The 12,726-nt window shown below is 43.5% G+C and overlaps 1 protein-coding gene across 1 annotated transcript in view; it reads right to left on the reverse strand.

Annotated features, from left to right (window-relative positions):
- EDEM3 (ER degradation enhancer, mannosidase alpha-like 3) overlaps window positions 1–8,000 on the reverse strand; it is a 44,407-nt gene extending 36,407 nt beyond the window's left edge. Inside the window, exons 1-2 of the mRNA XM_015412787.1 lie at window positions 7,692–8,000; window positions 2,552–2,597 (exon numbers count right to left, since the gene is read on the reverse strand). Of these exons, the coding sequence (XP_015268273.1) occupies window positions 2,552–2,597; window positions 7,692–7,855 (210 nt within the window). The 5' untranslated portion in view covers window positions 7,856–8,000. The remainder of the gene's footprint in view (window positions 1–2,551; window positions 2,598–7,691) is intronic.
- Between the last annotated feature and the right edge of the window lie 4,726 nt (window positions 8,001–12,726).

Genomic DNA, 12,726 nt, shown 5'->3' on the forward strand with positions numbered 1-12,726 from the left:
CACGGCTACGTTTTTTTTCAGGAAGTGGTAATTTGTATGTTTCTGTTCATTAGTAACTAGACTACTAAACACTTCTGAGGAGTAAAACATTTCAGATTCTTTGCCTCAATCTTTAAAAACAGTAATCTTTATAGTGCTGAGGAAGGTCAGAATCCCCCTCCTAATGCAAATATAGAGATTATGATAATCTGCCTAAGGCTACCTAGTGAGTTTGGGGATATGGTGGCGTTTGAATCAGGAACCTTACACTCCTAAACATGGAAGCTACATTTTGGCCCCGGTCACATGGAGCATTAGGCATGCTAGAGAGATGGAAGATAGGCGGATTTTCCGGGTGCGATCTCACTGCCACATCTGGGAAGCGTAGAGCTCCCGTGGCGCACCCGAGGCTTCCCGCCGAAGATGCGGGGTAAAAAACTAGTACCTCGGAGGTACTCGTTTTCGGAAACCACGGGGCAAGGGCGGGTGTCTGATAGCGTTTCCGGTGGTAGTTCCGGTGCCCGCCCATGTCCCCTCGCAAAAAGGGTTTTTTTCCCCAAGTCTCCATGGATGCACACAAGCATACAATGGAGCATGCGCACGTTTCAGTTTAAAAAAAACCCCACAACCCCGTTTGTCGCGCTGCTCCGCTTCTTTGCCGCGTCGTGTGATCAGCACCTCCCCCCTAACCACGGGAGCTCGACGGGACCTCAACCCGACGCCTGATTGCGCAGTCGCGCATTAGTTTGCTCCAAGACAAACAGCGCCCCCCCCCCCCCCCCCGCATTTTCCTGCCCGTGTGGCTGAGGCCTTTGAGTTATTGTAATTTACTAATGAACACTGGTTAGTGGAATTAGCAGATTCCTCTTTCTATCACAGTTCACATCTGTAAAAAATGATCCCCTGTATCATTACATGTCATACTTTACACACATGAAGTACCATTTTCAAAAGTTAAATTTTGTTCCTTAAAAGGGTTAGCATATGTGAGAAGTAAGCTTGCATGAGAATTAAGTGTGCACAAGCTGTCCCAAGAGGCAGCTGTTTGCTGTGGGTGAGCAGGTGCATATTTCATCAGAAAGTAAACACAAAAGCCCAGGAGTGAAGCACTAAGGCAAGGATCATGAAGGATCACTGTTTTCTCTGGGCTGGACCTCGGATCAAAGGATGGTTTGCATGAACCACAGCTGAGAACCTGGCATACAAGGAAATCACAGCTAGAGCTGCTTGTCTGCTTCCATTCCTATCGGCCTGCTAATCCAGCCACCTCCAACCGCAGCTGCCAATTCCAAGATTCAAAGCACAAACACACAGCGCCAGTTTGAACAGTACATGTGCACACAGTGCACTTGTTGTGCAAGCAATTAAGGAAGTAGCAACCACCATAATAACGGGTCTGGCAATCAAGCCAAAATGGTAGTTAGCACAAACAGCCTCAAACCACAATCTCCAGTTCTGCTTCGGCCAACCAACTGCAAACTAGGGGTGGCCAATTCAAATCACAAGATCGCTTAAGATTGCCGAACCCTCTTCATGAAGTTTTTGCAAGATACCTGGAGTGAAGCAACTGTGGTACAGTGGTTAGAGCTTCAGAGTAAGGTCTGGGAGACCTGGGTTTAAATCACTAGTCTCCCATGGAAGCTCACTAGGTGAGTCACATGCTTTCAGCCTAACCTACCTCACAGGGTTGTTGTGAGGATAAAAAAGGAGGAGAGGAGAACGATGTACGTTGCTTTTTTCCCCACTGAGGAAAAAGCCAAGGTATAAATGAAGTAAATGAATAATAAATATGGCTGAAGATGGGAGGCAGATAAAATGGCTGCAAAGGAGAGAATGAGGCAAGGGAAGGGGAGAGGATATGGGGGTTGCCAGGAGGAGGTAAAGAGGAAATAACATGGGGAAGGAGATACAGGGGAAAGTGATGTTCCCTCCCAACTCCTTGAGGATTCTGTATCATGCAAGGGGGCTTGGCGGCTGGCACCACACAACTGGGCCATAGTTTTCCTAGGTAGGGCCTGCTGGTCATGAGGGAAAGCTGGAGGCAGAGGGACAGAAAAAGCTAGGTTGGCTGGTTGCTGTCAAGTACGCAGTATAAATGCTTAGCTCAGGATTGGTGGGAAGTACAGAAGGAAGCAGAAAAGGGGGAAGGCTACGGGTGCTTTCAGGGAAGGGAAGGAAAAAAGGAGACGGTGGGGGAGGGAGTCATGAGATGCCCCCCCCCCGCCAAGTCCTTGAGGGTTCCCATTTGCATATATACATAACGCTCTTTTGAGCATGTTTTTGTAAGCTGTTAGGAAACCTGTAGTGAAACCCATAAACAAAGATTGAGTAGAGGCAAACACATTCAGAAACAGAAATGTCACTTAAAAAAAATCAATGAAACTTGTTCCCATTCCATTTATTTTGGATCAGAATACGTGATACCAATCAAAGTACTAGCATAACATTCAGATACATCTCATTACTCACAACTCACAGTCTCTACACAGTGCACATCATGTGAAAGACTCCCAGAACAGTAGCTAAAACTGATAGTTAAAAAAGATTCAGAATGATATATCAGGTTTCTTACCATGTAATTACTATAGGCATGATCAAACATTTCCAACACTTGACCCCTGTGAAAAACACAAAAAACACAGTGTGATTTAGGGCCAATTCAGATGACCTCTGTTAGATTTAAACAGAAGTTAATTAAGTTTACGCACATATTTGAAAATCTACAGAATATCCGATTATCATTTGGCCAGTTAAGCACGTTAAACAAAGGTTACCAGTAAGAGTATGTGGCATTTCTGGATTTCAGAAAGAGTCACTCAACACCACCTACAGCTACACAAGCTGGCAAAGGAGGCCCAGGAGAACCCAGCATGGATTAATTCTTTAATATCTGTTTTTGAAACCGGAATTTCTTAAGACAAGACAGCAATCAAGCAAATGACAGATACCATATACAAGACTCAGGCAGCATGGGAGATCTATGCACACACTTCTGATGCTACTGTGACATGCATCCAAGGCTGGTTCACCACCCCAAATGATCACTTGGGGCACCAAGTCATCAGGGCAGCAGGTGTGACTTGTGCCTGTTGCCACTGCCCAGCTCCAGCAGAGACAGCCTATGTGCTTGTGCCACTGCCAAATGGAGCCAGCGGGAATGTACAGGAGCAAGTGTGGCCCAGCCACTTGTGCTGTCAGGGGGGGGGGGGAACCACATGGGAAAACACTGTGTGCATCCACACTGTAAAACAAATTCAGAGGGGATCTCGATGTACATTACTGCCTGCAGTCTAAGTCACTGGTGCTTAGACGCCTAGTATTCCACATGTTGCACAACTTCAACTTAGCACAGTTGGCAAAATATGGGGCAATCCCCCCTATGGATGGTGCGAGTCACTACCAGAGGCAACATGTCTCAACTCAGTTCTTGCTCAAATTCTGACAGTGGGAGAAAAGGCTGTGCAGCTTTTTCCACAAGGGCTAATACATGCCCACAAAACTACCAGGGTTGCTTTCTATTTTTCCAAAGGCTTACCACTGACTTACACAACATAATCCACCTTGAGAACTCAGTAAGAAAGACAGATGATGTATATAGTAAACAAAAGTAAAAATTCCCAGAAGTCCTCATTGCCGAGGACTGAGTCATACCCCACTTTTTCTCTCACCTGTGGAAAGCTGAGCCATAGCTTAATTTTGCCCTAGCTAGATACACTGAGAAATCTTGCTGTAGCTTTCCAATCACGTGTGATGATGAATCGAATGCTGAAGATTCTGCATCACTTGTTCAAGACTGAAGGTGTGAAGGATATGTCATATTCATGCCGACACTTAAGAACTCCTCCACACTTTAAACTTCCCTAAACTCTCATGGACACTTCCACCTTTGTTCCAATTTGATTTCTTAACCAGAGCAGGTTCGAAGCCATTGTGTGGAACAAACATGGAGCAGCTCTGCTTGTGGAAGTGATAACTTTGATATGATGACGTAGTGCAGACATTCCTCCGCTGCAAGCATTCCCCTTCTGTTATCTGAATCACTGCCCACATCTTCAAAGTTACTTTTCAAAGTTCAATAACAATTAAAGCTAAGTAAACTGTTCCACTTAGTAGTGAGACTGGATGATAAAGCTGCAACAAGTCTACTATGTCCCTCATTTTAGTAATTCAGATATAGATAACTAGTCCATTCACACTTACAGTTTGACAAGAAAACTAAAAAGTAGGATCTACAGGTATTATTCAATTAACAGGAATAATCTGAATCAGCCTGAGGAATAAGGAACAAAATTAGCTAGCTTTATCATCATTTATGTAACTTCATTGACAGGAACTGAAAGGGACAGGGCACAATATGAGCAATATTCTGATGGAGGGACATTGCTAGAAATTCCCAAACAAAAGCAGCAAGCCAATAATGTGGCACAGTGGCAACCAGGCAGTCTACAGTTCTAGCTCTTTGCTTCTGTCACCGAGTTACCAGATTGCAGAAGGAAAGACCTTAATGTGTGGATGGCCACAACAACTCTTGATGATGCAACACTAGGGCTTCTCTTGTTCTATGCACAAGTTAATGTCTTTTTTTATTCCCAAACAATATGCAATGGATAATCTTTTTCCTCTATTATGGGTGCAGAATGATCTCTAATTTTTTTATTCCTTATGATAGCGAGAATTGTCAGGATTCTCACAAGAGCCACTACAACCGGCATTTATCCGATCCTCAATGGCTGCAGAAATACTACAATCCCATGGGTACTCACGGCACACCACTCAACACAACAAATAAAAGTAGAACATGCCCTCCCCCACTTCCTTTTATCACTCGATTAAATCATTCACTTGATTAAATCATTCACGTATCTTTTTTCCAGTACAACACTGTTAATATATGCACTGGCATCTAAAAACCGTTAGACACAAACAGCATGCCAATTTAAAAGGTAATTTAATTCTGCTTCCAATGAAAAGTGTTCTCCAGTATTACTTAGGTTACCTGCATGAAACATCGTCTGCTTTTATGTGCTAACTGCTCACTGAAATATCTAACACACCTAAACCTGTAACACCTAAACTACTGAATCATATCCAACAGCGCCTCCAATGAACACAAGACTCGTCCTTAATGAGCAGAATGGTACCTCAGAACACTTTGTTCCCTTGTTGGTAATACCCAAAATAATTATATTTGGAACCATATGTTTCTGAATTGCCCAACACCCGCACAAGAAGAGTCAGATTCCATGGACTTTAAAAGTAATTTATCGTGCGGGAAAAGCCATTATTCATAAGCAGGCAAGTGCATAGAAGCTATTTTCTAAGACATTACTGTGCCCTCCAAACATTACTAAGCCTCTCATTTCTACACCTCAAAGTAACTTAATGAAGCATGATATTTCTCTGAACCATTATTGCCTACACATTACCACTCTAAGCTAGTATAAATGAAAAACCTCTCCAATGCCACATATATTCAACAGCGAACACTAAACTGCTACTTTCAGATGCAGCACCATGTCATCAGCTTTATATCTTCAGAAATATATCAGAAAATATCATCACCATAATGAACCTGACCCAATTATACATTTCAGAACTATCAGCATAAGTCAAGCCAATGGCTTCCAGGTGCTTACCTAAATTTCTAGCCGACCCTACTTTGGAAGTGAAAGGCAAGCAGTAACTTTAAGCCAACCATACAAGATGCCAATCAAAAAACATGATGAAAGCAAAGCATTCCATTACCTAGAGTTGGTGTGATTAATCAAAGTCAGTCATAATAAGCAGCTGAAAATGCTTTAATGCAGGGGTGTCAATCCCGAGGGCTGGATCAGGCCCCTGGAGGGCTTCTATCAGGCCCACAGTGGAGCTGGCTGTGTTCTGCTTCTTCCAGTTCTGCTGCTGCTGCGTCATCATAGGTTTGCGGCTTACAGATACACATCTTAACAGCATACTCAAGATTGCAACAGCACAGACATTTTGATGCAATAATTCAGAGCAAGAGGTGTCAGTTATCATATCATGTTAAATAAAATACTGCAAGAGTGCTGATGTTTTAAGCATGTTTTTATTTTAAGTTAAAAAAAATCCTTTGTGTTTGTGTCCTTTATAAAGTTTATATCTCCGCTACCTGGCATTACATTTTATGACACACATGGCCCGGCCCAACAAGGTCTCATTTATGTCAGATCCGGCCCTCATAACAAATGAGTTTGACACCCCTGCTTTAATGAGTATGCTTTCATCTTTGACTGCCTTTACCCATTAACACAGGGGTAACTGTGGAAGTGGATCCCAGGCTTTTGCAGTCTTATTGATTTGTGTGCATGCTCTGCTTTTTAAGTGGGTCACACAGCACAGCAAGTAAATCTGGACTTGCCAGTCACCATACCATAAAGGATGGGAACCACCTTTCTATGATGCTAGTTACCATCTCCTGCTCACAGATATTAATGAGAAAAAAAACCCCAACACAGCCAATTTCATTTTTACTGTTCTCTCTGATTGAGGACCCAAAGTGGCTTTTCGCATCATCCCCCCTCCCACTTAATCCCTTGTGAGGGTAGGTTATGCTGAGAGATCACAACAGGCCCCAAGGTTACCTGGTGGGCTCCCACACTTGAGTGAGGGATTCAAACCCAGTCATCCAATGGTTTAGTCCAAAGCTTTAACCACTACACCACACTAGCCACAAAACTGGACAATGTTGATCCACAGGTATTTTTCCGCAGGCATCTAAACCAAAACTACCACTGTATAAGAAAGGATTGTGTCTGAAGATGTGGTAACATCTTCTGTTCATACAACCTGACTGAACACTTCCCTGAAGCACAATAAGCCAACTTTCAAGCTCATTACAAAAACAAAGCAGAGCATAAGTGCAAACCACACCCAAACAGATGTTCTGAAGATGAGAACTTCAACAGAAACTAATAAGCCACAAGGGCTTTTTGCATAAGGGCTTCCCCAGGACTGTTAACCTGTTGTTTCTGAACTGATCAAATATGCATGGCTCCCTTGACACCTCCTTATTGGACTGTAGCAGTTATTTTTAGTTCAGCTTCTACATGGCTATATTTCCATTTAAAGATACTTGATCATATAAGCAACATCCACAACACCAAGTAAGGTGGCAAAAGGGTCAGCACCTGCTCCTATATGTTTCACAAGCTCTTTCTATTTTGAAGCTCTCCCATAACAGCCAGAAAATTCATAAATACATAAGAAATTGCCTATTTGTTTCACAGTTAATTATTTCTCAAGAAACACTATGGTGGAACGGAATATGTCCCACAAATAATGAAAACAGGTGATGTATTTGCTACTTCAGCTGACACAAGTGCAATATCCCAGAGCCACAGTTCACCTGTAGTAAGGGGGGAAATGCCTCTAAATGAGACCAACTCAGAAAAAGCCACCCCTCCCCTCAACCTACAATAAAAGAACTAAAGGGGGGTGGGGGGTCAGGGGAAGAACAGGAAAGCTCAATTATCGAATTAAAACCACCCCGACTAGAGATCCAAGAAACCCTTTGACACCCTTCTGACTTTATCTCACAGACACCGTTCCACGGCTGACCAGCCTCAATGACGCTCCGGTTTAAAGAGGGGGGCTATTCCCACTCCTTGGAAGTGACAGGGTGACCTCTCCGGGCTCGGCCGAATGAAAGGAGAAGGGAGCGAACAGAACAGGTCACCTTCCCTCCCTCTTACCCGAGGCGGCGTTTCTCCTCCCTGCTCATGGCCTGAGCGGCCGGGGCTGCCACCAGCACCGAGGAAGCGGAGAGAAGGCCCAGAGCCAGCAACTTCCAGCCCGCCCAACGGCTTGCTGGGGAGTCGCCGCTCCTTCCCTCCCCACCAGCCGCTGCTCCGCTCATGGCGGTAGCTGCTCCGCTAGGCCCGACTCGGTCCCATCCCTCCAAGAGCAGCCGCGCCGCTTCCGCGACAAGTGAAGGGACCGGCCCTCCTCTCTATCTTTTTTCCCTTTCTCTCCACCGTAGCCAAGGAAACAGAGATCCTCTCGTCTAGTGGCTTCCGGGTTTCCCTTCCGGTAACGTGACAGTCGAGATGGACAAGAACCAATAAGAAGGAAGGGCTCGTGCCACCTGATGATGCGTCATACGCTCCCAGATCCAAGGGCTACGTGGAACGGATGCGCACGCTTGCGCGTGCGCAGAACTCTTAAAAGTAAAAGGGACGTGGCCCTTAAGCGGCAACACGCGCCTTTCCTTGCTGCGAAGTTTATAGGTTGTTGGTTAAGGATGTTGGGAGTTGTAGTCTCTAGTTTGTTTCATTATATTTGTATTGTTTGGTTATGCTTTTGGATTTGGAAAAGTGGATTTTGTTGTTGATTTGTGTCTTTTTAATAGTGGTGAAATGACATTTATGGCGGTGTTATTGTTTTATAGCATGATGTATAGAAAGATGCGATAGAGAAGAGATTGGATTTATATCCCGCCCTTCACTACCCAAAGGTGTCTGAGCGGTTTACAATCTCCTTCCACCCCCCCAACACACAACAACAGACTATGAGGTAGGTGGGGCTGAGAGAGCTCTGACAGAAACTGCTCTTTTTCGAGGACAGCTGTGCTAGAACTATGGCTTGCCCAAGGTCATCCAGCCAGGTGCAAGTGGAGGAGTGGGGAATCAATCCCGGTTCTCCCAGATTAGAGTCCCTGCACTTAACCACAACACCAAGAGCCCCAGGTACTACTAAGTAGGGTTGCTAGGTCTCCTCCACCGGCCACTGGTGGGGGATGGGTGTTGTAGGGTTGCCAGATCCAGGTTAGGAAACTGCTGGTGATTTGGGGAAAGAGCCTGTAGAGGACAGGGACCTCAGTGGAGAACAATGCCACCAGAGGCCACCCTCCAAAGCATCTATTTTCTCCAGGGGAACTGATCTCTGTAGTCTGGATGAGCTGTAATTCCGGGAGATCCTCAGGTCCCACCTGGAGGCTGGAATCCCTAAACCTTGGCCAGACCGGGGAGCATCTACACGTCCTCAGTCCATCATTACCAAGTGAAATACAGCCTCTGAACCAAATCCAACAACAAAAGCCAGGTGATGTAGGCTTTTGAATTGTCTAGAACTCTTCATTTTCCTGAATTATTTGCATTTATTGTGACTGTGAAGATATGCAGATTTTCTCCTTTTGGGAGAAAGAAGTATAAAATGGAAGCTTTCTTTGATATTTTTTAAAGCATCCACCTGAAGAAGAGTTCTGGAGAACTCAGAAGCTTGCACACAGTTTTCATTTGGTTGGTCCCAAGACTGGATAGACCTGAAATACCAGCTGTGGAGCTCCCCGGTCTCTCTCTTAAGCAAACCTAGCTGGCAGGGTTCTTGTGATGGAACAGCCATACTGGCCTGAGCTTTTCAGGTAAAGAGTGGGGTACCAAATGGAGAAAGCAAAATACCATACAGTAAATTATTGTGGACAAAAATCTAGGTGGTCAACCATGTTGGTCTGAAGCAGAATAAAATTAAGAGTCCAGTGGCACCTTTAAGACCAACAAAGGTTTATTCAAGGTATGAGCTTTTGTGTGCACACACATTTTTCAAATACATTGGAATGGTGTGTAAGGTTCAAGCTTATAGGCAAGGAAATTAACTTGTAACATGATGGTGTTTTAAGATATAACATGTAACATGATGGTGTTTAAGATAAAGTCAAAAATAACACACTAAGGTTATAAGGTCAACAGTTGTAAAGTAATAAATATGTTCAAATAGCAGATAAATGTCTAAAGGTGTCTTTTTTCTAATTGTGGGAAGCAAACTGAGAATCTCCATTCCCTTCTTCCAGGCGTGAAGATGACTTAACAGCACTTTTTGAGGTGGATGAAATGTCATGTCATCAAAACATCCCAATATAACAGAAATGTTACCTGCTGGGCCTTATATGCCCGTGCCTCCTAGCCTTTTAGGAGCCGTAGTTTTTCACAAGGGGAACAGGATCAAAATGGAATGGATTGTTCCAAAGAACAATACTCTGTGAACAAGGATCCTCAACGTTGTTGAGCCTGCAGGGACTTTTGTAACTTTGATAAAGGAAGTGTTCTCAGACAGTAGCAGTTATGGAAGGGTAGAGGCAATCACAAAATACGAGGAAGGACTAACTTCTTGCTTTGAGGAAGGCTGTTGTTTGGCTTGCTTCCAAAGAAAATATGTGTCTGTGGTCAAGTCAGGGGTGCTTGGCTGTGAGTGATATACCTGCTTGGGGTGACATCAAAACTTCCCTCATCAGCTGCCAGCAGGACAACCAACTCAGCCTTGGGAAATCCCTGGAGATTTCAGGGATTGCCTGAGATGGGCAGGGAATTCAGTGGGGATATGATGCCATGAACCCCACCCTCCAAAGCGGCCATTTCCTCCAGGGGAACCGATCTCTTGTGCAGATTTGTGGTAATTGTGTAACTCCAGGCCTCATCTGGAGGTTGGCAACTTTAGCTAAACCTCCCAGGTCACATTAAGGCTGATTGGTTAAAATAAACTCCCAACAAAGCATTTTGACCATACCTTCCCAGATCATTTGCATGGGGAATGCCATTTGTGAATCTGCCCAGTCATGAATTTAGCCATCGGAACAAGGCAGTGGCTGAAGAAAACTATCTATATGGTCCTGAAAGCTGTTGCTGTAAATGTATGTGTAGACCATCTGGCCAACTTATACTTATCATGGGGACACATGTAACCACTATGATTCCAGATGCATCACATGAATATTGTTTGACTCTAACATACAATACCAAATCCTGAAAACAGTATAATTATGTTCTTTCGAGTTACGATTCTAGTAAATCTCAAAGACACTTTTGTCAAACTGTGACTGTCAAGATTTGGCTCCATGCAAAGAATCCTGACTATCCTGCCCAAACTCATGAGGAATTTAGTATATGAATCTTGGAGCATTTACAGAGGCCTGGCGGCGATTATAAAGCTGTAAACCATTATAGGAATGGTTTGTAGTCAAAATGTATTTCACACAAAAAATACCCTGACCATTCCTGAATGTACTGTTTAGGAGGAGGATGCAATGTATGAACCATTAAGCCTGTCCCCTGATACCATCAAAGCATCCCAGCAGCCATTTCTCCAATCAAGGCATTTGAGAAGGCACCATAATTAGTTCACATATTGCATTCTCCAAATGAACACAAGTGTGTGCAAATTCATAAGTGGTCCCAAACGCATCACACAAAGCCATCATTTTGAACATGTCAAGTAGTCCAAACACTGTGTAATTCTTATCCACAAAAATGTTTACAGCATGACCTCTCTAGAAATAACACAATCAGGAAGCATTCCCCATAACTACCACCACACAAACATCCAAAAATATACACAGCATGAGATGATAATATTTTATTTTGGCACAAGCAACCGAGAACTGTAAAGCACATTATATTTCATCAACCGAGAACTGTAAAGCACATTATATTGTATTTCAGATTCTCTGTTCAGTCAGGTGGTTAATCAGGTGAAGTGTGTACATATAAAGTATACTAAATGATACCTTGAACATACTGCTTTTGGGGAAAACAGTGCTTTTGGAAATAACAAAACGGGGGTGAAACAACCATATTTGTTAGTCAAAATTCTCAAAAAATGTAAGAATCAAAAGTCTGCCTTTTAAGGATGCAATCCTAAACATACTTGGAAGCAGGAAGGTACAGTAATGTTAAAGAAATCAATAATAATGTGTACCTGCTTAACCAACATCCAGGCAAATTATTATGCTTCTAATGAGTTGTTAATAAATCTTTTTATATTTTGGTTACTGTTATGCCTTGGTCTTTGTGTCTATTCATCCTATGTCTAGTAAATAATAAACTACCAAGGTATAAAAAAATGTGCCCTACCTTGAAGGCTAAATGGTGGCTGTAGAAAATAAGATTAAATAATGAAAAGGTAATTTGTGTGTGTGTGTATGGTGCTGTCAAGTTGCAGCCGACTCTGTAGGGTTTTCAAGGCAAGTGATCAAGCAGACATGTTCTGCCACTGCCTTTATCTGCAAAGTTTTCCTTGGTGGTCTCCCATCCAAGTACTGAGCCAGCTTAGCTTCTGAGACCTGACAAGATCAGGCTATGTTATACCATTCCACATCCCCAAAAGATAATTTATAAAACGCATAAATCCCTGTTCCAACCTGAATATTTGGCGGTAATAGGAAGGTGTGATAATCACCACCACCTCTAACCATTCACCAAATAATCTGGTGTCAGTGCGGACGGGACAACCCAATCTAATCCCCTTCCCCCAATTCTCCCCACTTGCTATCTGCTATGCACAGGACTACGAGATGCAAGGAATTACATGCAATTAGAATTTGAAACGGAGATGAGCACCGCAACCCTAGAGTTGAATTCGACTGGCTTTCGAGCAAAGGAACCTTTACCTTTAGAATACACAAATTAGTTCCAGATCTATGGCTTATGATACATTTGCAGCATGGTCGTCTGTATTACACACCTATCTACATAAGATCCTGTCCTAAAATCCAATCCTAAAATATTGTTCCTAGACATTATGTGCGACATTTTCAAGCAAGTGGTTCACTGAAGACATGCTTCAATGTTCACATGAACCAGCCTAATAGATGGGTTTCCCACCTACTCCTGCCTGCCGCTGACTACACAGAGGCATGATCCATAGCTTATCCCATCAGATTCAGGACCTGCCTTTGAACTTTCTGATGTGATTAAGGCCATGATGGGCACACTTTTTGGAAAGTGTTTCTCAAATCAA

This window comes from Gekko japonicus, unplaced genomic scaffold (genome assembly GCF_001447785.1).
Source record: "Gekko japonicus isolate JY-2015 unplaced genomic scaffold, Gekko_japonicus_V1.1 scaffold793, whole genome shotgun sequence".
Taxonomy (NCBI): Eukaryota; Metazoa; Chordata; class Lepidosauria; order Squamata; family Gekkonidae; genus Gekko; species Gekko japonicus.